General features: G+C 34.4%; 1 protein-coding gene across 3 annotated transcripts in view; it reads left to right on the forward strand.

Annotated features, from left to right (window-relative positions):
- Positions 1 to 23,700, forward strand: part of PPM1A (protein phosphatase, Mg2+/Mn2+ dependent 1A) — a 47,765-nt gene that overhangs the window by 15,728 nt on the left and 8,337 nt on the right. For all 3 annotated transcript variants that reach the window (XM_017533928.1, XM_037740427.1, XM_017533929.1), the window contains exons 2-5: positions 9,829 to 10,682; positions 12,390 to 12,507; positions 16,558 to 16,666; positions 18,224 to 18,281. In XM_017533928.1, the coding sequence (XP_017389417.1) occupies positions 9,849 to 10,682; positions 12,390 to 12,507; positions 16,558 to 16,666; positions 18,224 to 18,281 (1,119 nt within the window). In that variant the 5' untranslated portion in view covers positions 9,829 to 9,848. The remainder of the gene's footprint in view (positions 1 to 9,828; positions 10,683 to 12,389; positions 12,508 to 16,557; positions 16,667 to 18,223; positions 18,282 to 23,700) is intronic.

Genomic DNA, 23,700 nt, shown 5'->3' on the forward strand with positions numbered 1-23,700 from the left:
TTAGTAGAGACGGGGTTTCACCATGTTGACCAGGATGGTCTCAATCTCTTGACCTTGTGATCCACCCGCCTTAGCCTCCCAAAGTGCTGGGATTACAGGCATGAGCCACCGTGCCTGGCCGTGTTATAATTTTTTAATCTTTGAGAAGGTAATGTATAAAAAACAAATTTGTGTTTAATAGCTAGCAGGGTTGGTTATTGCTCCATATATTTATTAGTTATTTATATTCTTTTATTATGTAATTGCCTGTTCACATTCATTGCACATTTCTTTTCCTTTAAAGTGTTTATTTTTATTGTCTTTTAAAATAGCTCTTTGTCTGTTGTAGGAATATTAACTTTTATGTATATATTGCAGATAATTAAAAGATGTTTGTTTTCAGGTTAATGAGCTTTATAGTGTAGAAGTTTTCTTTCTCTGGAGTCACTTTTTCTTATTCCTTTGGAGTGTCAGTCTTGTCTTTTCTTTCTTGTCATTCTTAGAAAGTCCTTTTCTACCATAAGATTATAGAAATATTTGCCTAGATCTACTGGTATGGTTTTATTATTAATACCTCAGACTTCAATCTTTAATCTTTTGGTATTTAAGATGTGATGTTGTAGGGATTTAGCTACCCACCACTGGAGGGCAGGAGTGGAAAAGATCAGCTTTCAGACACCCGTTACTGAATCTCTATTCCCAGAGCTCTCTCTGGATTCTCAGTTCTATTCCACTGATTGGTTTATTCCTGCATTAGTATTGCCTCTTAAATACTATAATTTGAACTCAGGTTTAAATATCACATATTGCAAATTCTCATGTTTTTAAGAATGTTTTGGCTATTCACATTTATTCATTCATATGTATTTTGAAATTATGTAATCAAAGTCCGGGAACAAAAAGGTCCAGTTGTGATTATATTGAATTTATAGATTAATAAAATAAGGATAACTGTCTTCACAATTTTGAATCTTCCTATGCAAGAAAAAGAAGTGTGTTTTATTTCATAGCCCTTTTCCTAAAGGTTCTGTTTCTTGTTATTTATTTAGATATACTTTTATTGCTGTTTTCTCTTAACTTTCTAAGTGATTACTGTTAATTGTTTTCATATGATTTTCTCTAGTCAGATAACCTTACTGAGTATTGTTTCCCTAACATTTTAGGTTTTGAGCTTGCCATCTTGTAGCCATTAACTGCAAATAATAATTTGATCTCCTTATAATTTTATGCCTCTTTTTGTTAGTCTTCACTTACCTCAATAACCATTATTTTTAGACATTGCTAAGTTACAGGGATAAGAGTTGGTGTCCTTGTTCTTTTTTCTTTCCTGGGAATTGTTCTAATACTGAGGTTTCCTCCTTGGCTTGAAATAAGTATATTTAGGAATAAATTTTGTCAAATCTCTTTTCACATATGATGAGATGATCATATGGATTTTTTTTTTAACTTTTAAAAAGATGACATATTAGTCAGCCGCCTAATGTTGGATCATTGTTATATTTCTAAAATGAACTCTATTTGGTGATTTGTAATATATCTTTTACTTACTTTTTTTGGCATCTGTATTAGTGAATATGTTTGGACTGTAGTTTTATTTTTTTTAGTGCTGTCTTTGTCAAATTTTATAGGATTATGATCAGTTTGTAAAAAGTAGTGGAAATTTTTTTCCTCTGATCTCTAGATAATTTAGGTAATTTGAAAGTTACATGTTTCCATAGGGCTTGAAAGATCTTGTTTTGAAATAATCTTGCATGATGCACTTTTATTTTTAATAGCTTATTTTGAAAACCATCCAAACTTAAAATTTGCAAAAATAATACAGTGAACTTCCATATTTATTTAAATGGCCAATTATTAACATTTTTTCACATTTGTTTTATAAACTTTTTTCCCTGTATATGTACATATGTCTATTCGTATTCTCTTGACGCACACACACACATTTTGTTATTTTTGCTGAACTAATTAAGACTCAGTATGGACTTATATACCCTTAAATATTTAAATGTGTGTCCCTTATGAACAAGAACTATAACTTTCTCTTACATAACCATAATTCTATTATCAAATTTAGGAAATTCAACATTCATGCAATACTGTTATCTAATATACAACCCATAGTTAGATTTTATCAGTTGTCCTAGTAATACCCTTTATAACAATTATCCCACCACACTCCTTTACCCTTTGCTTTCGTCCAAGCCAGTCCATAATAACACATTACACTTTGTTGTAATCTCCTTGGTCTCCTTTAACCTGTAGTGGTTCTTCAGTCTTTTTGTGTTTTGTTTTTCATGAGCTCCAGAGTTTTTTGAGGGATAGCTTTTTGATAACTTTCTCATATTCTAGGGTTCTGATCTTCACTGTAGCACTAACTGAAAAAAAATAGTAATTTGTTTTCCAAGAACTGTTACTTTCCTCCATATTTTCAAATTTATTACCAGATAATTATACAGAGTGATTTATTTTACAACAATAAAATTCTATTTGTGCGATGAGTATAGCCTGTTTGGCTTCTAATTTTAAATAATTTTTTCAGTTAAACTAGTTAGCGGCTTGCCTATTTTGTTTTTCTCTCATGTAACATGTTTTGCTGTAATTTTACATAATATATTCCTTTGGCTTTCCTTTTATTTTGTGTATGTATGTGGTTGTTCATTTTTCTTTTAGGTTGAATATTTAATATACGGATTTTAACTAAGTGGATTTTTTTTTTCTGTTTTTCAACACACTTGCTAGCTTAAAGGTGAGTTTTCTTTTTTTTTAAGGTGAGTTTTCTTAAGGTTTGGTCACATCTCAGAATTTGATAGATTTTTCTTATTATTTTTTCCAAATATTCTGTAATTGTAGAAATATATAAACTCAGTGCAAATTGGCATAGGAGCTTACTTTTTAAGCAATTTCCAGATGTTTGAGGTTTTCTTCTTTCTTTCTACATTATTGGTATCTACTTAATGTATTAAGTTAGATGTGATGTGTCATTTCATTTTCTTTTTTTTTTTTTGTCTGTGTGGTAGGATGGGGGAGTGTGTTAGAAATGTATAAACTTTTTTTTCAATGTAATTCAATAAATGTTTGATGTTTCAATTAATGTTTTAAGTGTGTTTGAACAGAATATACAGTCTTAAAATTTTGGACCACAACTTTCACCAGTTTAAAACATGACTCTTACTCTGTTTATTGCTGTATTCTTGTGATTTCCTTTGTCTGAAATTGAAATTGCAATTCTTGATATCTTTTTTGTTACTTGGTATCTTTTTGCCTAGTGTATTTTGATCACCCCAAAGTACTTTTATACTGACATCTTTGAGTTTCTTGTTTTTGATTAGTCTCTTGATTGAATGAATCTATCTTTAGTTTTTTTTTTTTTCTTTTTTTTTTTCTTTCAGAAATGAAACATGGATAACACTACTTTAGTGCTGGCATATTTGATAATGTCTTCCTATTGCCTTTACTTGTGAATGACAACTTTGCCGGTCACAAATGATACCTACTAGGTATCATTCTGTTTTGCTAAGTTAGAGTGAGGCAGACATAGTAGTCAAAAATTGGATTAACATAAAGCCTCCTAGATTCTGCTGTTTGTTAGATTCACACATATTGTCCTCTTTACCAAATCATGCAAACACTGATGCCATGGCGGAAACATATGAATTGAATTGGATGTGGTCAATAAGGATTGCTAGGGACTCTGGAGAATGCATGTTGTTCCAGGGAGAGGAAATATAATCATTATTCTTGGAATAATACCTCTTTATCCTCAACGTTTATAGCTATTACTTCATTGCCTATCATCCGATATTGCAAAGAAGTCTGGGGCCAGCCTGATTTCTTTCTGGGAAAGACAAAACCCAGGTCAGGAAAATAGCAAACAGATGGAAGCTTAAAGGATTATCAAAATATTACAAAGATTTTAAGATTTTTTTTTTTTTTCTTGCATCTTTATTTTGTTTCATTGGAGATGGAGTCTCACTCTGTTGCCCAGGCTGGATTGCAGTGGTTCGATGAGGCTCACTGCAACCTCCTCCTCCAGGTTCAAGCAATTCTCCTGCTTCAGCCTCCTGAGTAGCTGGGATTACAGGCTTGTGTTACCACACTGGTTAATTTTTGTGTTTTCAATAGGGACAGGGTTTTATCACGCTGGCTAGGCTGATCTCAAACTCCTGCACCAGATCTCAAACTCCTGACCTTAGGCAATCCTCCTGCCTCGGCCTCCCGAAGTGCTAGATTACAGGCGTGAGCCATTGCACCTGGCCGATGGCATGTTTATTTTGTCTGAATTGTATTATAGTCTTAAAATTTATAATCTTCAAATTATGCTTTGGTATTGGTCAGTTTCTGCTAAATGTATCTAGTACTTGATAAACCCATTAAATCATCAAGTTCAGTCCTTAGTTTATGATTTTTTTCCTCCATTATTTCGTTTTCTTATTTACAATGTGCTAATTAAGCTGTTGGATCTGCATTGTTTGTATCTTTTCTCCAGTCTACTAGCTTTTGTTTCTTTATGCTTATTACTTGCATACTGGATGATTTTTGTCCTGTTCATTTTTGACCCTTGCAGATTGTTTGCTATAGAGTCTTTGTTCCTCATTATTGCTTTTCATGACATTTAGAATACTGCAGTGATTTTTTTCTCTCAAATATCTTTTATTTAAAGCTCTGTTAATACTTTTTTATGTTCTGGTTTCCCTTCATCCTTATTTCACAAATTAGGTTTTCTTTAATTTCTTATGTGTAAGTTGTTACCTAGTTTTCTAGCGTAAATCTTTTAGACCGTGACATCATGTTCTGAGTACTTTTTTAGTTACTACTTTTTATTTCAGAATTTTTGTATGGGTTCCATAAATTTTGTTTCTGTTTTTAAGGATGGCAGTTTTCTCTGTTGTTTGCCCAAAAATAGTGTAACTAGATACTCCTTGCCTCTCCTGTCACTATACTAGGATACCATTACTTCTTTCCCCTTGGATTTAACAGGCTGAATTATACTAAATTATTTTAGTTATCATAATTGATTATTTTTGAGAGAAATGATAGGGATTTGGCCCTGTTAACCTTTACAGGTAAGAAACTTAGTCTCTTGATTTTTCTCTTGATGCTTGCTGAAATTACCGCACATTTTCATCTTTACCAGTTTGGTGGATTTTCTTTCCCAATAGAGGAACTTTACTATTTGGCATTGTATTAGTTTCCATGGCTGCTGTAACAAATTACCATGAACTTGGTGGCTTAAAACAATACAGATTTATCTCTTACAGGAGGCCACAAGTCCAAAATTATTTTCACTGGGCCAAAATCAAGGTGTCACCAAAAATGTGCTCACTCCAGAGGCTTTAAAGAGAAATCTGTTTCTAGCTTTTTTTCACCTGGTTGTCAGCCTTATTACTTGCCTGGTAGCCACATTACTCCAATCTTTAAGACCAGCATCTTCAAATTCCTGTATGCTCTGTCTTCACATCATCTTCTCTCTGTGTGTCAGATCTTCCCCTGCCTTTCTCTTCGAAGGACATGTGGGTTCATTTAGAGGTCTCTGGATAATCCAGGATTCTCTCTCCATCTCAAGATTCAAGATTCTTAACTTAATCCCTTCTACAAAGATCTTTTTTTTTTTTTTTTTCCCCCAAATAAGGTAACATTTATGGGATTAGGACCTGATATATTTGGGAGTTATTATTCAGCCTACTAGGTATCATTCTGTTTTGCTACTGTAGAGTGAGGCAGGCATATTAGTCAAAAATTGGATTAGCATAAAGCCTCATAGATTCTGCTGTTCGTTAGAATTACACATATATTGCCCTCTTTACTGAATTTCATGCAAACTCTGATGCCATGGTGGAAAAGTATATGAATTGAATTGGATGTGGTCAATAAGGATTGCTAGGGACTCTGGAGAACCCATGTTGTTCTGGGGAGAGGAAATATATGAAGGTCAAATTCAGGTTATTAGCTTGTAGTCCTAATTTGTAGCTGCTTTTTTAAATTTTTATTTCTTACAAGCTGGTCTTGCTGTAGTAAAATAATTGTGTGTGTCTCTTATAAACTTGATACTGAGAATAAGAGTTTTTTTTTTTAATGGGAATTCCATCCATGTGATTTTAAAGTATTACTTTACTAATGATGTTTACTTAGGTATTTCTAGAACTTTAGTCTTCTCACTTAATGTTTTATACATTTCTCAGAATAAGGCAATTGACAGATAATCAGGTTACCTGTTTATTTATGAGGAAAGTTAGACGTTAAGCCAAAGGACTTACCCAGCATCACATATTGAATAGACCTACAACTTTTAATTTTGTGGTAACAGGTATTTCCATTTTTTCAGTGTTTCATATGTACTTTGAAGTTGATATGTCTTGTGACATGAAAGAAGTGTCTCCCTATTATTAAATTGGATAGTTGGGCAATTCTAAGTTCTTTTTACTTTATGTTCATGATTTTGTTTTTCTAGATGTGTTATTTTTAAGAATTCAGGTTACTTTTTTTTTTTTATCATGTTATTAGAGTTAAACTAATGAAAAGCCATATAGAGATGAACTTGGTTTTGAAATATAACGAGTAGATACTTGCTTGGCTGGAATTTTTTCTCAGAGACACAAAAAACTGTATAAAAAGGGTATGAGTGTATCCAGGAATGTGTGTTCACTAGGGGGAGTGTTGTATCCAGGAATGTGTGTTCACTAGGGGGAGTGTTGGGGGAACTAGGGTAGAAGACATTTTAAGACACACAGGAGGCCAGTGTGGTGGCTCATGCCTATAATCCGAGCACTTTGGGAGGCCAAGGCAGGGGGATCACTTGAGGTCAGGAGTTTGAGACCAGCGTGGCCAACATGGTGAAATCCTGTCTCTACTGAAAATACAAAGTAATTAGCTGGGCATGGTGGTACATGCCTGTAATCCCAGGTACTCAGGAGGCTGAGGCACAGAATCACTTGAATCCAGGAGCTGAGATCATGCTGCTGCATCCCAGCCTGGGCGACAGAGTGAGACCCTGTCTCAAAACAAAAAGGACACAGAGGACACAAAGTATACACTCATACCCTCTTTATATCCATACCCCTTATCAGTTTGGGTGATTATGTTATTCTAGTTTCATGAACCTTTACTCTTAGAACTTGGTTTATTCTCTAATACCTTTTAGGATTCAGTTTTACAGTTGAGATGGCTAATACCAATTTGATACTCTTTCATGATTGCCCATGTTTTTTGTCTAGAATCTTGCATTATAGTATGTTGTTTTCCTTGCATTTCTATAGTTGTGAGTAACTAGGAGTGGGTTTTTAGTAATTAATTCAGCGAGCTTAATTTTGAAAAGGCTTCCACTGAGGAATACTTTCTTTGATGATAGCTTCCCTATTTTCTCCTTTAGAAAGTCTTGTTTTTTATATGCATATTTATTTTTGGGGTACAATCTTTGTTATTGAATTTTTATTTGCATCTGATTTTTTGAGTTTATTCCTTCAGCAAATATTTATTAATGGTCTACTGTATATTCTGCTAGGGGAGTTGACCTAGGGAACTCAAAGGAGGGTTCTTTGAAGAATTGATGCTTGAGTTGAGATCTCAAGAATGAGTAGGAATTAACTAAGACGTGAGAATAGCTGTTAAAGTAGGGAAAGTAGAATTTGTTTATATATTTGGAGGAAGGAAGTATGATGAGTACCAGGTACTGTAAGAAAACCCTTGTGGTTAGAGTAGAAAATGTAGGGGAAGGGACAGTATGAAGTGTGATGAGGCTGGAGAAGGTAGGTAGGGGATAGACTACCCAGGGCCTTCCTGTGAGTCATATTAAATAGCAGTTCTTTATCCACTACCTCCCCCTGTCTGCAGTGGAAAGCCATTGAGAAACTTTTAGTACAGAAGTGCCCCCATCTTCTGCCTTAGGCATTCCATCTAATCTTTCCACCAGTTTACAGCCTTACTGTGCCTCAGAATCACATATGAAAATTTAAAAATCATAGATAACCTAGGTTCCATCCCTACTCTGGAAATTCTGATTTGGAAATATTTATTTTTCAAAAAGTCCACAGATAATTGTGTTGCACAGCCATGGCAGAGACCCATTTTCTCAATGGTTAATGATGCTTTAGAGTCAGGGAGACTTGAATCAGAGCCCTGATTCCTTTAAACTTATTAGTTGAGTGATCTTGGCCAAGTTGTTTAATCTTGACTAAGGTTCTTCATCTATAAATTGGAGATAATATTATTACCTACCTTAGAGAGTTGTTGAGGAGATTAAATGAAGTAATGCTTGTAAAACACTTACCAGAGGGACTTAGAATGCTTCTTAAACATTGTCTGGTAATAAGGTGTCATTATTACGTTATCCTTTATCCAATCAAAATACTCACCCTTGTAGTGTATATCAACTTGATGTCAGAAAAATAATCTGATAAATATCAGCATAAGGGATGATGATAGCTAGTTTTCATTACTTAACCTTCTGTTAGTTGAACTGTTCTAGGAGGCAGAGGAGTAGGCAGATGGTTTTATCATGCCAGATCAGCCCGTCTTTTCTGCCTATGTATCAATTTGGACCTACAAGGAAAATGAAGGGGAAAACAAATTTTTTCTTTTCTTTCTAGGGGAATTTTCTTCTTGCCGTTTTTCTCCCAGTTTCCTCTCTGAGCTGCGTATCATTAGCATTAAGACTAGTACCCTAGTCTTAAAGCTGCGTAGTGATTTATCTAGATAATTTTCTCCACCATTCTCTGCTACCTAACTCATCTTCACCTCCATTAAATCTCTGATCATTATGCTATCCTTCTTTTGGATTGCCTTTAGTTCAATTGTGACTTATTTGATTACTTGAACCCAGGTCTCGACATTTCTAAGCTATTGTTAAGGGCCATGGTAAATTCTGACCAGCTGTCTTTCTGCCTTGTATGGGCCATTTCTAGACCAGAGGGTGTTAACTTTTGAGTATTGGGAAACCCATTAGATTTGCTGAGCCTTCAGGCTTGTCAGCAGTGCTGTCACTAGCCCCTTTGATCTTCTTTGCTATTTATACCTAATAGTCATAGAATATAATAATAATGGTACATGGTATTATTTGATTAATAGATTACTATTAGTAATTTTGATATGTATATATATAGTATACTTTGTTATGTGTATGTATAATTGCTTGCAACTTGAAATTTTAGGCTAGAGGATTTATAGTAATTTAAGAACTTACTGGCTTTATCAAAGACTGAAAAACTTCATGGAAAAGGTAGAATGTAAGCCAGACTTAAAAGGAATAGGTATACTTTTTTCTGTAAGCAGAGAGGAGAGGCAGGGGATTCCAGTTAAGGAAACTGACATGAGCAAAGGCTTAAAGGAAGCAACATGCAAATTTGGAGCATTGTGAGTAGATTATTTTTTATTTTTTCAGAGCGTTCATGCAGTGGAATAAAACTAGGGAGTTTGGAATCAAGCTTTAGAAATTCCTAAGTGTTCAAGATATTTGAATTAGTATATTTTGTTTTTTTGGTATGTCATGAATTAGTCTGGCTTTTCTTGATTGATATGCATAAAACTTAGTCCTGAGATTACAAATGTTCATTGTGTCATTAAACACTTAGCCTGGTTCATTGATGGCCACTGCCAGGTCTCCTTTCTGCCTTCTCCCCTTTATCCCAGTGCTTTAGTGTTTTTCTGCCTTTTTGTCTATTACGATCTGTGCTTCATCAGGCCTTCCCCAGTTCTTCCTTGTTAATCTCCAGATTCCAAATTAGCAACACAATGAATGTCTGCTTATCACAAAAGTTGAGAATTCCTGTGTATCTCTTTCACTTATTAAAAAGATTGTTTGGTACATGTTTTGTTTATAAGACAGTTATTGACTTTCCTGTTTCTCTTCCTTTGCAGACCTAGAGGATCAAGACATAATGGGAGCATTTTTAGACAAGCCAAAGATGGAAAAGCATAATGCCCAGGGGCAGGGTAATGGGTTGCGATATGGGCTAAGCAGCATGCAAGGTTGGCGTGTTGAAATGGAGGATGCACATACGGCTGTGATCGGTTTGCCAAGTGGACTTGAATCGTGGTCATTCTTTGCTGTATATGATGGGCATGCTGGTTCTCAGGTTGCCAAATACTGCTGTGAGCATTTGTTAGATCACATCACCAATAACCAGGATTTTAAAGGGTCTTCAGGAGCACCTTCTGTGGAAAATGTAAAGAATGGAATCAGAACAGGTTTTCTGGAGATTGATGAACACATGAGAGTTATGTCAGAGAAGAAACATGGTGCAGATAGAAGTGGGTCAACAGCTGTAGGTGTCTTAATTTCTCCCCAACATACTTATTTCATTAACTGTGGAGACTCAAGAGGTTTACTTTGTAGGAACAGGAAAGTTCATTTCTTCACACAAGATCACAAACCAAGTAATCCGCTGGAAAAAGAACGAATTCAGAATGCAGGTGGCTCTGTAATGATTCAGCGTGTGAATGGCTCTCTGGCTGTATCGAGGGCCCTTGGGGATTTTGATTACAAATGTGTCCATGGAAAAGGTCCTACTGAGCAGCTTGTCTCACCAGAGCCTGAAGTCCATGACATTGAAAGATCTGAAGAAGATGATCAGTTCATTATCCTTGCATGTGATGGTATCTGGGATGTTATGGGAAATGAAGAGCTCTGTGATTTTGTAAGATCCAGACTTGAAGTCACTGATGACCTTGAGAAAGTTTGCAATGAAGTAGTCGACACCTGTTTGTATAAGGTAGCTAGACTTTTTTTAAAAAACAAAATGATTTTATGTCATATTAGTCACTACTCTAATATTTAATCATCTTAGAATCTGTAATTCTGAAAACCAAGTTTTTGGCACAGTTGTAGGATACTGTTCAGCAGTTATGACTATATCATAGGAACACTGTGTAAAAGTAAATTACCCAGTTACCATCTCTGCAAGTTACAAGCTGAATGCTTAGTCTTACTACTTGAGCTTTGTAATAATGTGGAAGATTATCAGAGGTAAAAAGATTTTTGTCAGAGTGCATGTTTTGAAAGAAAGAGGGTGGGGAGGGTTAGGCCTTAGTGCCTATAAATGAAAAACATTTTAGAGTTTTAATGTTTCTACCATGTGATATCTCACTACATTTATGATATCCTAGTACTTTGAAACTAAGGTTTAATGGGTCTGTAGCACTAAGAAGACTATAGTGACCATTAGACCTGATGTAATAGAAATAGCCTTGTACGTGGAGTCAGAAGAACTTGATGTGAGACTGTGTATGGTTTTAGGTAAGCTATTTAAATTCTGGATAATCAGTTTCTTTCATTATAAAAAGGGTAAGACATTATCTTGTCTCATGGGGTTGTCAGGAGGATCAAATGGGGTAGTATACATAGGTGAGCTAGCTCAGCCCCTTTATTATACAGATGAGGAAGCTGAAGCCAGAGAATGTTCCACAGACTTAAAAGTCAGACAGACTTGAGATGAAGGCTTACCTCCATTACTTTTGTACTCTACATGCCTTAACAAATTGTTCAACACCTCTCAGCTTTAAAATGGAGGTAATACTATCTCATAGGACTGTTGAGGAATTAATTAGCATATATATATAATGCCTAGTTTAGCATATAATACATGCTGTACCCTTTTCTAGAGATATTATGAATGACTTTTACAGGGTTTTATAACATTGAGCAGCATTAAGACTAGAAAATCAAGGCCCTTGACTTGGGTTCAGTGTTATTTCTGCCACACTTTGTTCTGTTTTGTCAGTAATGCTTATTAACTTATTCTTTGATTTTTTTTTTAAACAAATGTCGACTTTATAAAATTCTTCTGAGGGTATATATTTGAATTCAAGTATTTAAATTACAGCATTTTGAATAGATTCTTTAAAAATAAATATAGTTTCTAAAAGTTGTCAGTTTTTTGAATTATGCAAGTTAAAAGCTGGCTTATAAACCTTACATGTAGTTTTACCCCTTATTTCATATTTCTACTTATAAAGCAAATGCATTAGCCCCACAATATATAATTTATTTTAAATATAATTTTATCAGGTATGTGTAACTACAGGTCAAATCCTATTGTAAACAGCCACTAAAATTTTCCATCGTGTTGTATGGAATGAATGTGTGTGTACATGTGTATTTGTGTTAGGTATCACTTCAAATTAAGTCATCAGTAAATGTTTAGAAATAGTATTGTTTTATAGAATTATACAAAATTGTCATTACAGTGAGATTTAATCTGTAATGTTTCTCTCCTATCTTTTGGAGTATTGGTTATACTGTATTCTCTCTACTGTTGGGTCATCGCACGCACACGCGCACGTGCATATATTTTTTTTCTCCCTAAAAGTAACATTTTCACTAGAACAAGTATAAATGTAATTGGCACAGCTGTAAAGGTTCTTAAGGATTTGAAGGGCAAAAAGAAAACTAAAATATTCTCAAATTTTTTTCTTCTCAGGGAAGTCGAGACAACATGAGTGTGATTTTGATCTGTTTTCCAAATGCACCCAAAGTATCGCCAGAAGCAGTGAAGAAGGAGGCAGAGTTGGACAAGTACCTGGAATGCAGAGTAGAAGGTGGATCATTTAACAAAAAATAAGTAGCTTTATTAAAGAAAAATCTTCAACACAATCAAACTTTAACATTTTAGCTTTTAGATTTTTATGTGTCTTTGACATCTAGTGTTTAGTGTACAAACGTGGAAAAGGACATTTCTGTAGTAGCTGTTAAGATATATGCAGTTGTCCTATCACAGTTATATTAGAAGTAACAACTAGCGTGGAAAGAACCTACGTTCTGTTCAGGATACTTCTGTTTTAAAAAGCTAAAATATTTGTGTTCAGGATACTTCTGTTTTAAAAAGCTAAAATGTTTGTGTGCTCTAAAATTCTTGATGAATTCACTGGCATGAGTAACTTTTATGCCGGGAAAATCTGATTTGTGGTTTATTTAATTACAAAGAAATTGTGATGGTGACAATTTGAATACCGTCTTTCTATGAAAAGCTGTGTATATTTTTAATCTCTAGGGCCTTTTTTCAATAACTTGAAAATCACAGCCTCATCATTAGCAACGTTATATACACAGCTTTAAAAAAATTTGCTCTAAACTGTTTCAGAGCTTCTTACCTAAGCCATGAACTGTCTTACCCAAACAAGATAGACCTCAATAGAAGACATAATATTTCTCTACCTGGTAGAAATGTAACTGCTGAGTAAGATTAAGAAATAAGTTGAGGATTTCTGCAGTATATTTCTCATAATTCTGCAGACACTTCAATTTATTGCATATATTCAGTAAGTGTCTGCAGTTTCTGTAAGCAGAAAACTTGGCATGACTTTATTAGTGTTAAAATGTGAAAATGCTGGTGAACTGAGGTAGAAAAAATATAAGAACAAAATTAAATTTAAAAAATAGTATTAAAATGCATTTTAGGTTCCTAATGTTAATTTGCACGTTAAAGACCTCTAATTGCATGCAAGTATTGACCTATCACACCTATATCCCACTGTGCCTGCATTATTAAAATTACTGTTTACTTTTTGTTTTTTCCCTTTTTACTGTTTGATACCAATCATAATCAGTCTGATACTAGAATCATGATTGGTTTTGTTCTTTAGTGCTGTCTAGAGCTACTATTTTGTTTTTATTGCCATCTCCCACTTGATAGTGATACATCTACTATTTGTTTATACTATTTAGTATTGCATTCATTGGACGTGCTATTCAATGAGTTTCTCTCCTTACTGTTACCAAGGGTCTTGGAATTTTTATATTTTAAATTAATCATTCAATATAAGATATTTTTAGGTAAAATTTTAAAGTATTTAGAATGCTGCAGTCATTGGTTCAAACTGTTGATTAGTGGAAAAATACAGATTCGTAAGAATAATATGTGTAGGGATAAGTTGATATTTAATGTGTTGGCACTTTAACTTGGGCAGACATGTTTTCTTCTTGGTCTAAAGAAATAAGTATTTTAATATTTTTACTATGAAATGGGATTCAGTTTTAGAAATTGCTGCTTTTCTCTTTAGTGTATACTCTGAGTTTTAGATGGAATTATGAAATACTTTACATAATTTTGTTACAATACTAAGTTTTATATTTCTTACTATCAAGCAAGAGTTGCCACCTGGACAGAGTTTACATTGATACTCAATACTTTTGATATGTTAAAGTGTTATTATACTTGTACCATTCAGTTGGAGATTGTCATAAATTAAATATGCTATTTTTTACTCAGATTTGATGAGACTGCAAATAGAGAATAAATACTACATAAAAAATGCTATTTTAAAACATAGAATGTAACTGTATTGTAAAAGTTGTTGTATGTCCTCAGTGAAAAATACTGCCTTCAGCTTCCAAAGCAGGCACCCGAATGCCTTTTTCTTTTCTCTCTCTTTCTTTAAATACATGCCTTCACTAGATTGCTGTGACCTACTAAACCTCATTTTATTTGCTTGGAACATTTTTGGCTTCTCTGTCCACACCGTAGAAAAGGACAAAGGGCTTCTAGCTCTCCTTTTTCTCTTATTTGTTCCTTTCTAAATACTTGACTCTCTGGGGGCGTGAAAAGATTCAGCTCATAATTTATAGTACTATTAATTTTGTGGTCCTTCTAAGCCAATTTAAAATTATACTTTTGTGTATATATTTTCAAAATCTTTGCTACCAACTACCTTAGCTTTAAAGTTGCTGATTTGGAGATGACTGATAGAATCCCTGAAACTTGGCGGAGGGGAGTGGAAAGGAGCAGGAGCAGAATGTGTTTGTGTATATGTATATGAAACATGGATCTTCTGTACATAAATATTCTTTAGAAAAAGCATTCAGTCTTTTTACAATTCAAAGTAAAACGTATAGACCAACAGAAATTAAAGGAAAATTTCTTAAAATTAATTTTCTTTTTTGAAAGCAGACAGAAGCAAGGCCAGTATAGTATAAATGGTCAGGTAGTTTAAACGCGTTGTCCCACATGAAATAGGAGATATTAACTGTTTTTAAAGCTTTACATAATTTTTTTAAAAATTTGTTTTCCTGTAATTTTCTTCACAGTTAAAATACCCTAATTTATATTTTAACAAAAGAGATGTAAGATACATCAAATATAGATGATTCAAAGTAATGTTTTTTTAGACCTGAAACCATCATTGATTCAATTTATCATCAGTGTTTATTTCTATTGTATTTAGTTATCTATCCAAATAATTGTATTGGCTTAGCGGAGACTGTATGTTAAGTGTATTAGTTTTAGATTGTAAAATTGTGCAGTTCAGGTAAACATCAAATCCCTTTATTTTTGTACAGCAGATTTCCAGCATTAGAACCATGTAGAACAAATATATACTAGATGTTAAAGATTATACAATAAAGGAACTTGGCAAACCAAATCTGAGATCCTTGCTTTTTGTTCAGATTTAAGACTTGTTTTTTTTAAAGGCAAAAAATAATAGATGGTAAAAATTTGGCCTTTATTCTGAAAGGACAGTTTGAACCATTTAAAGGAAATATTATGGGTAGCCATGCCTGTCTTTAAAAATGTTGAGGCTTGATCTGAATCTTTATGTGCATTGTTATTTTCTAAGGTATTTACAAATTGAGAAGAGAATAATGATTTCTTGCCCCAGTAATGACAAACACAATACCATTTCTTACTAGAAACATTGAAAAACAAAAACTGAACAAAACTTGAACATATAACTTACAAATACTTTTGGCTTGAATTTGCATGTCTCAGAGTATGTGTGCTAAAACTGCAAGTGAAGACTTTTTATACTTCACTTGAGTAGAGTGAGTAGTTTTAGAGTTCTTTGTAAGGTTCTTCATAATTTTTTCTATTCTGTGATGTGAATAACAATATGCATCTGCATGACAACACTGCAGATCATATTGCTGTGCCCTTTTAATAACTGGATGTTTTTAAATTCTTTTAAATGCAGTTGTATGGTTTATCAGATCTTTTTTTAAACGTGAGGAAATTTAGACCTTTTCTATTCAAGGCTTTGTTCAAGTAATGAAGGAATGATATTACATATCTATACAGTATATTGTTAAAGATACTTTAGAGAAGAATTAAGCTGAGACAGTGATGTTCAAGTACATAACCTAATCTCTGTATGCTATTTAAGTATCATTTTGCAAATATATATACATAAAAATAATTGGGTTAGTATATAATCTATAAATTCCCCTATACTTAAGGGTTATTCTTTTCAAATCTTGAAATTGCTTATTTTTTAAAAATCTATGCAGTGTATTATATAGGGAAAAGGTCAGGAAACATGTTTTCAGTCTAAAAAGAGGAGTGATATAAGAAGTAGCTAGTTGACATCTTAACAGATATTCTCATTTGTGCACACATATCCTTGATTATATAATATGCTGATTTAACATGAAATCTTTTTTCTTTTCACATTTTAATTTTGAAGTTAATCTTATGTGTCATTTTGTGTTCTAAATCTTCAAAGATCAACCTGTTTTTTTTTTTTTTATGATACCAGATTAGAAAAAATCTCAGATGTGGTAAATGCCATCTTTAAAAAGCTAGGTTATCTTTGTTTCGGTTTTCTTTTTAATTAAATTTGGATAACACTTACAAAAAAAGTACTTCTGATTCCCAGAAATCATAAAGAAGCAGGGGGAAGGCGTCCCGGACTTAGTCCATGTGATGCGCACATTAGCAAGTGAGAACATCCCCAGCCTCCCACCAGGGGGTGAATTGGCAAGCAAGTAAGTTACATTCTGTATACTCTTAGCTTTATGTCAGTGTATGAAAATGTTAGGTGTTCATCAATCAAATGTGTTTAACTAATTTTCTAAACTGATGTAGTTGTCTGTGTTTTAACCTGTGATTTCAATGGTTTTTTTTTTTTTTTTTTTTTTTTAGTTTTTTATTTTTTTTTTTTTTTTTTTTTTTTTTTTTTTGTTTTTTTTTAGTATTAGAATATCTAGATCTAGAATATCTAGAGCTTGTTTAGACTTAGAGTATCATTGTTTATAACTGATTGCAATGAGGATTGTCTTTAGTGGAAGCTTGGTTGACATTGATTTCCTTATAGAGCATAAATGAGATAATATACTGAAATAACTTTTTAAACTAAATTATATAGGACTACATAAAAGTTTACAAAATTCTAAGTGTCATTGTTATTAATAGTAGTATAATTTGATTTTGTCAATCCCTGAGTAACTTAACATCCTGAAAATTCTCTTCCTTCATATGGGCCAATTTCTATATCTGATTTTCCCAGTGTTTTTGGTTGTTGATTGCTGGTTAGTTGGTTCTAGGTGTCAGGGAAGAAGGTAGAATACATTTCTTATCTTTTCCCTTTCCACTTAAGTTCATAGAATTGGACTACTTGGTGTTAAATAGTAAGCTTACATCTTTACAATGATAAAGTGGAAAATTCAAGCAGTTCAAAGGCTTAAAATATTTTTACCTCAAACATCATATAATTGACCTACAAACATAAAACTTACAAACACCTTTGGCTTGAATTTGGATATAGAGTAAGTGTGCTAAAACTACGAGTGAAGACTTCTTGTAATAAGAGTGAAGATATATTATTGACTGATTTTTTGATTCCCTACTGTTTTGCAAGTGTGACCATGTTCTTTGTAGTCATTAAATAGTGATTGTAAAAGTTCCTGTTTGAAGCTTTTATTTTTTGGAAATGTTTTTTCCAAATGACTTTCTATGAAATAATGATCTATAAAATTGCTTCAAAACAATTTTGGAAGTAGGGAGACTATCACTTATAAATACACTACAGATGTTTAATAAAAGGTTACTCAAAAACTAATTCCTAGACGTGTCCTGGAAATGTCTTATTTGACATTTCAGTTTTAATAGAACTTTTAAAAAGGGCATTAAGAAAAGTGGAAGCTTTAAGTATAATCTGAATTATTTTACTAACATGTTGAAGTTACTTCTACTTCAAAACTACGATGCAGCTCTTAACTAGTTTGTTAGTGTATCTTAAGAATGGCATCGCCGTTGCAGACCCGTAACCATTTAACCAGTTCAAACAGAAGTAGACTATATAGACTTTTTTTTTTAATATGTAATTTTTAGCCTGTTGGTAGAGTGTTATAATACATTTTAGATTAAATTCACCTTTAACATAGGGGCCCAAATATCTTAAAGTGAGGCTCACTATTGACAGCAAGAAATAGAACTAAAATACTTTCTAAGATTATTTTTGAAATTTTAATGAACACCTGGCTATGAGTTATTAATGTTTTGCTTTTTGAAGAATTAATTTTCTGCATTTTTTTAAAACTTAGGAGGAATGTTATTGAAGCCGTTTACAATAGACTGAATCCTTACAAAAATGATGACACTGTAAGTAGCATTTTAGCTCCCTCTGGTTTCTCTTCACCTCCACTCTAAATGCATATCCTTCCTACCTGTTTTTGCAGAGCTGTTCACTGTATCCATTCTCTTACACACATCCCTTTATTGATTGCTCTGAACTCTGTTTGCTCTGATCTCTGCCTGCACCACACTTCTAGTAACTGAGGACATAATCATGGTGAGTGGCCACCTCTCTCAAAAAAGAAGAAAGTCCTTTTCAATTATTCTGAATTTTTTAAAGTCTTTACAAGCAATCAACTTCAGAAGGTTTGCCTCCACGAAATGGTTGTTTTTTTTTTTGTTTGTTTTGTTTTTTAAAGTTGGGAATATCTCTACTCAGAATCTTTACTTATTCTGGGTTTTGTAAGTAGCTGCGGGAGAACTTCAGAATGTGTGTCTCCACTAAATAGTTTTTATGGTTGGAAATACCTTTATCAGGAATCCTGAAGTATATACTTCACATAAATATTAGAGTACTGTTTGCATAAATAGACATTAGAATGCCATATTCTCCAGTTAAGTGTTCTATTGCAGTTCTGTTGTATGATATTCATAGAAAAGGGATATCTTAAAAATCATGTGGGCACAGCTCTGAAATATTTTATGTATTGCATTATGTAGCTTCCTCAGATCTCATTTTACCTGAGTTCCTGATCTTTTCTGATGCAATAGAAGTTTATAGAAGTAGTATTCTTTTTTTATTTTTATTTTTTATTGTACTTTAGGTTCTGGGGTACATGTGCAGATCATGAAGGATTGTTGCATAGGTACACACATGGCAGTGTGGTTTGCTGCCTCCATACCCCCGTCACCTACATCTGGCATTTCTCCCCATGTTATCCCTCACTGACCTCCCCAGGCCCCTGCACTGTCCCTCGCTTGCCCCTCCCCCAACAGACCCCAGTATGTGATGCTCCCCTCCCTATGTCTATGTGTTCTCATTGTTCAACACCCACCTTTGAGTGAGAACATGCGGTGTTTGATTTGCTGTTCTCCTATCAGTTTGCTGAGAATAATGGTTTCCAGATTCATCTGTAGGACACAAACTTATCATTTTTATGGCCACATACTATTCCAGGGTGTATATGTGCCACATTTTCCTTGTCCAGTCTATCATCAATGAGCATTTGGGTTGGTTGCAGGTCTTTGCTATTGTAAACAGTGCTGCTGTGAACATACGTATGCTTGTGTCTTTTTAACAGAATGATTTATAATCCTTTGGGTATATACCCAGTAATGGGATCGCTGAGTCAAATGGAGTTTCTATTTCTAGGTCCTTGAGGGAGCGTCACACTGTCTTCCACAATGGTTGAACTAGTTTACACTCCCACCAATAGTGTAAAAGTGTTCCTATTTCTCCACATCCACTTCAGCATCTGTTGTCTCCAGATTTTTTAATGCTCGCCATTCTAACTGGTGTGAGGTGGTATCTCAGTGTGGTTTTGATTTGCACTTCTCTAATAATCAGTGATGATGAGCATTTTTTCATATGCTTGGTGGCCTCATATATGTCTTATTTTGAAAAGTGTGTGTTCATATCCTTTTCCCACTTTTGGATGGGTTTGTTTTTTTCTTGTAAATCTGTTTTAGCTCTTCATAGATTCTGGATATTAGCCCTTTGCCAGATGGGTAGATTGCAAAAATTTTTTCCCATTCTGTTAGTTGCCAGTTCAGTCTGACAATTCTTTCTTTTGCTGTACAGAAGCTCTGGAGTTTAATTAGGTCCCATTTGTCTATTTTGGCTTTTGTTGCCAGTGATTTTGGTGTTTTAGTCATGAAGTCCTTGCCTATGCCTATGCCCTGAATGGTTTTGCCTAGGTTTTCTTCTAAGGTTTTTATGTAAGTGTTAGGTCTTATGTTTAAGTCTTTAATCCATCTGGAGTTAATTTTAGTGTTAAAGTGTCAGGAAGGGGTCCAATTTCTGCTTTCTGCACACTGCTAGCCAGTTTTCCCAACACCATTAATTGAACAGGGAATCCTTTCCCCATTGCTTGTTTTTGTCCAGTTTGTCAAAGATCAGATGATTATAGATGTGTAGTGTTGCCTCTGAGGCCTCTGTTCTGTTCCATTGGTCTATAGCTCTATTTTGGTAACCAGTACAATGCTGTTTTGATTACTGTAGCCTTGTAGTATAGTTTGAAGTCAGGTAGCATGATGCCTCCAGCTTTGTTCTTTTTGCTTAGGATTGTTTTGGTTATGCAGGCTCTATTTGGTTCCATATGAAGTTTAAGGTGTTTTTTTTCCAGCTCTGTGAAGAAGGTCATGGGCAGCTTGATGGGGATAGTGTTGAATTTATAAATTACTTTGAGCAGCATAGCCATTTTCACGATATTGATTCTTCCTAACTATGAGCATGGAATGTTTCTCCATCTGTTTGTGTCCTCTATTTCCTTGAGCAGTGGTTTGTAGTTCTCCTTGAAGAGGTCCTTTACATCCTTTGTTAGTTGTATTCCTAGGTATTTTATTCTCTTTGTAGCAATTGTGAATGGGAGGTTGCTCATGATTTGGCTGTTAGTCTGTTATTGGTGTATAGAAATGCTTGTGATTTCTGCAGTGATTTTGTGTCCTGAGACTTTGCTGAAGTTGCTTATCAGTTTAAGGAGATTTTGGGCTGAGATGATAGGGTCTTCTAAATATACAGTCATGACATCTGCAAATAGAGACAATTTGTCTTCCTCTTCCAAATTGAATTCCCTTTATTTTTTTTTTTTTCTTGCCCAATTGCTCTGGCTGGAACTTCCAATACTATATTGAATAGGAGTAGTGAGAGAGGACATCCTTGTCTAGTGCCAGATTTCAAAGGGAATGCTTCCGATTTTTGCTCATTCAGTATGATATTGGCTGTAGGTTTGTCGTAAATAGCTTTTATTGTTTTGAGATATGTTCCTTTGATACCTAGTTTATTGAGAGTTTTTAGCATAAAGGGCTGTTGAATTTTGTTGAAGGTCTTCTCTGCATCTATTAAGATAATCATGTGGTTTTTGTCATGTGTGTTTATGTGGTGGATTACCTTTATAGACTTGCGTATGTTGAACCAGCCTTGCATCCTGGAATGAAGCCTACTTGATCGTGATGGATAAGCTTTTTGATGTGCTGTTGCAGTTGGTTTGCCAGTATTTTATTGAAGATTTTTGCATCTGTGTTCATCATGGATGTTGGCCTGAAGTTTTCTTTTTTTGTTGAGTCTCTGCCAAATTTTGGTATCAGGATGATGTTGGTCTCATAAAGTGATTTAGGAAGGATTCCCTCTTTTTGTATTGTTTGGAATAGTTTCAGAAGGAATGGTACCAGCTCCTCTTTGTATGTCTGGTAGAATTCGGCTGTGAACCCGTCTGGACCTGGGCTTTTTTTGGGTGGTAAGCTCTTAATTGCTGCCTCAACTTCAGACCTTTTTATTGGTCTATTCAAGGTTTCAGCTTTTTCCTGGTTTAGGCTTGGGAGGGTGCAAGTGTCCAGGAATTTATCCATTTCTTTCAGGTTTACTGGTTTATTTGCATAGAGTTGTTTGTAGTAATCTCCGACTGTAGTGCGTATTTCTGTGGAATCAGTGGTGATATCCCCTTTATCATTTTTTATTGCATCTATTTGATTCTTCCCTCTTTTCTTTTTTATTAATCTTGCTAGCGGTCTATTTTGTTGATCTTTTCAAAAAACCAGCTCCTGGATTTTTGATTTTTTGAAGGGTTTTTTGTGTCTCTGTCTGCTTCATTTCTGTTCTGATCTTTGTTATTTCTTGTTTTCTGCTAGCTTTTGAGGTTTTTTTTTTATCTTGCTCCTCTCGCTTTTTCAATTTTGATAATTGTCGATTTTAGATCTTTGATCGCCTCTCATGTGGGCATTTATTGCTATAAATTTCCCTCTAGGCACTGCTTTAAATGTGTCCCAGAGATTCTGGTACATTGTATCTTCATTCTTGTTGGTTTCAAAGAACATCTTTATTTCTGCCTTCATTTCATTGTTTATCCAGTCAACATTGAGGAGCCAGTTGTTCAGTTTCCATGAAGCTGTGTGGTACTGAGTTAGTTTCTTAATTCTGAGTTCTAATTTGATTGCACTGTGGTCTGAGTGACTTATGATTTCCGTTCTTTTGCATTTGCTGAGGAGTGATTTACTTCCAATTATGTGGTCAGTTTTAGAGTAGGTGCCATGCAGTGCTGAGAAGAATGTATATTCTGTGGATTTGGGGTGGAGATTTCTGTAGTTGTCTATCAGGTCCAGTTGGTCCAGATCTGAGTTCACGTCCTGGATATCCTTGTTAATTTTTTGTCTCGTTGATCTAATATTGACAGTGGAGTGTTAAAGTCTCCCACTATTATTGTGTGGGAGTCTAAGTTTCTTTGTAGGTCATTAAGAACTTGCTTTATGTACCTGGGTGCTCCTGTATTGGGTGTGTATATATTTAGGATCATTAGTTCTTGATGCCTGGATCCTTTTACCATTATGTAATGCTCTGTCTCTTTGGATCTTCATTGATATAAAGTCCATTTTATCAGAGACTAGGATTGCAACTCCTGCTTTTTTTGCTCTCCATTTGCTTGATAAGTCTTCCTCCATCCCTTTATTTTTAGCCTGTGTGTGTCTTTGCATGTGAGATTGGTTTCCTGAATGCAGCACACTGATGGGTTTTGACTTTTTATCCAATTTGTCAGTTTGTGTCTTTTGATTGGGGCATTTAGTCCATTTAGATTTAAAGTTGATATTGTTATGCGTGAATTTGATCCTGCTGTTTTGATGTTAGCTGGACATTTTGCCTGTTAGTTGACACATTTTTTTCACTATGTTGATGGTCTTTACCATTTCGTATGTTTTTGGAGTGGCTGGTACTGGTTGTTCCTTTCCTTGTTTAGTGCGTCTTTCAGCAGCTCTTGTAAGGCAGGCCTGGTGGTGATGAAATCTCTCAGCAATTGCTTGTCCCTAAAGGATTTTCTTTTTCCTTCACTTATGAAGCTTAGTTTGGCTGGATATGAAATTCTGTGTTGAAAGTTCTTTTCTTTAAGGATGTTGAATATTGGCCCCCACTCTCTTCTGGCTTGTAGGGTTTCTGCAGAGAGATCTGCTGTGAGTCTGATGGGCTTCCCTTTGTGGGTAACCTGACCTTTCTTTCTGGCTGCCCTTAGCATTTTTTTCCTTCATTTCAACCTTGGTGAATCTGATGATTATGTGCCTTGGAGTTGCTCTTCTTGAGGAATATCTTTGTGGTGTTCTCTGTATTTCCTGGACTTGAATGTTGGCCTGGCTTGCTAGGTTGGGGAAGTTCTCCTGGATAATATCCTGAAGAGTGTTGTCCAGCTTGGATTCATTCTCTCTGTCACATTCAGGAACACCTATCAAATGTAGATTAGGTCTTTTCACATAATCCCATATTTCTTGGAGGCTTTGTTCATTTCTTTTCACTCTTTTTTCTCTA

The sequence above is a fragment of the Cebus imitator genome, unplaced genomic scaffold (genome assembly GCF_001604975.1).
Source record: "Cebus imitator isolate Cc_AM_T3 unplaced genomic scaffold, Cebus_imitator-1.0 Scaffold83, whole genome shotgun sequence".
NCBI lineage: Eukaryota > Metazoa > Chordata > Mammalia > Primates > Cebidae > Cebus > Cebus imitator.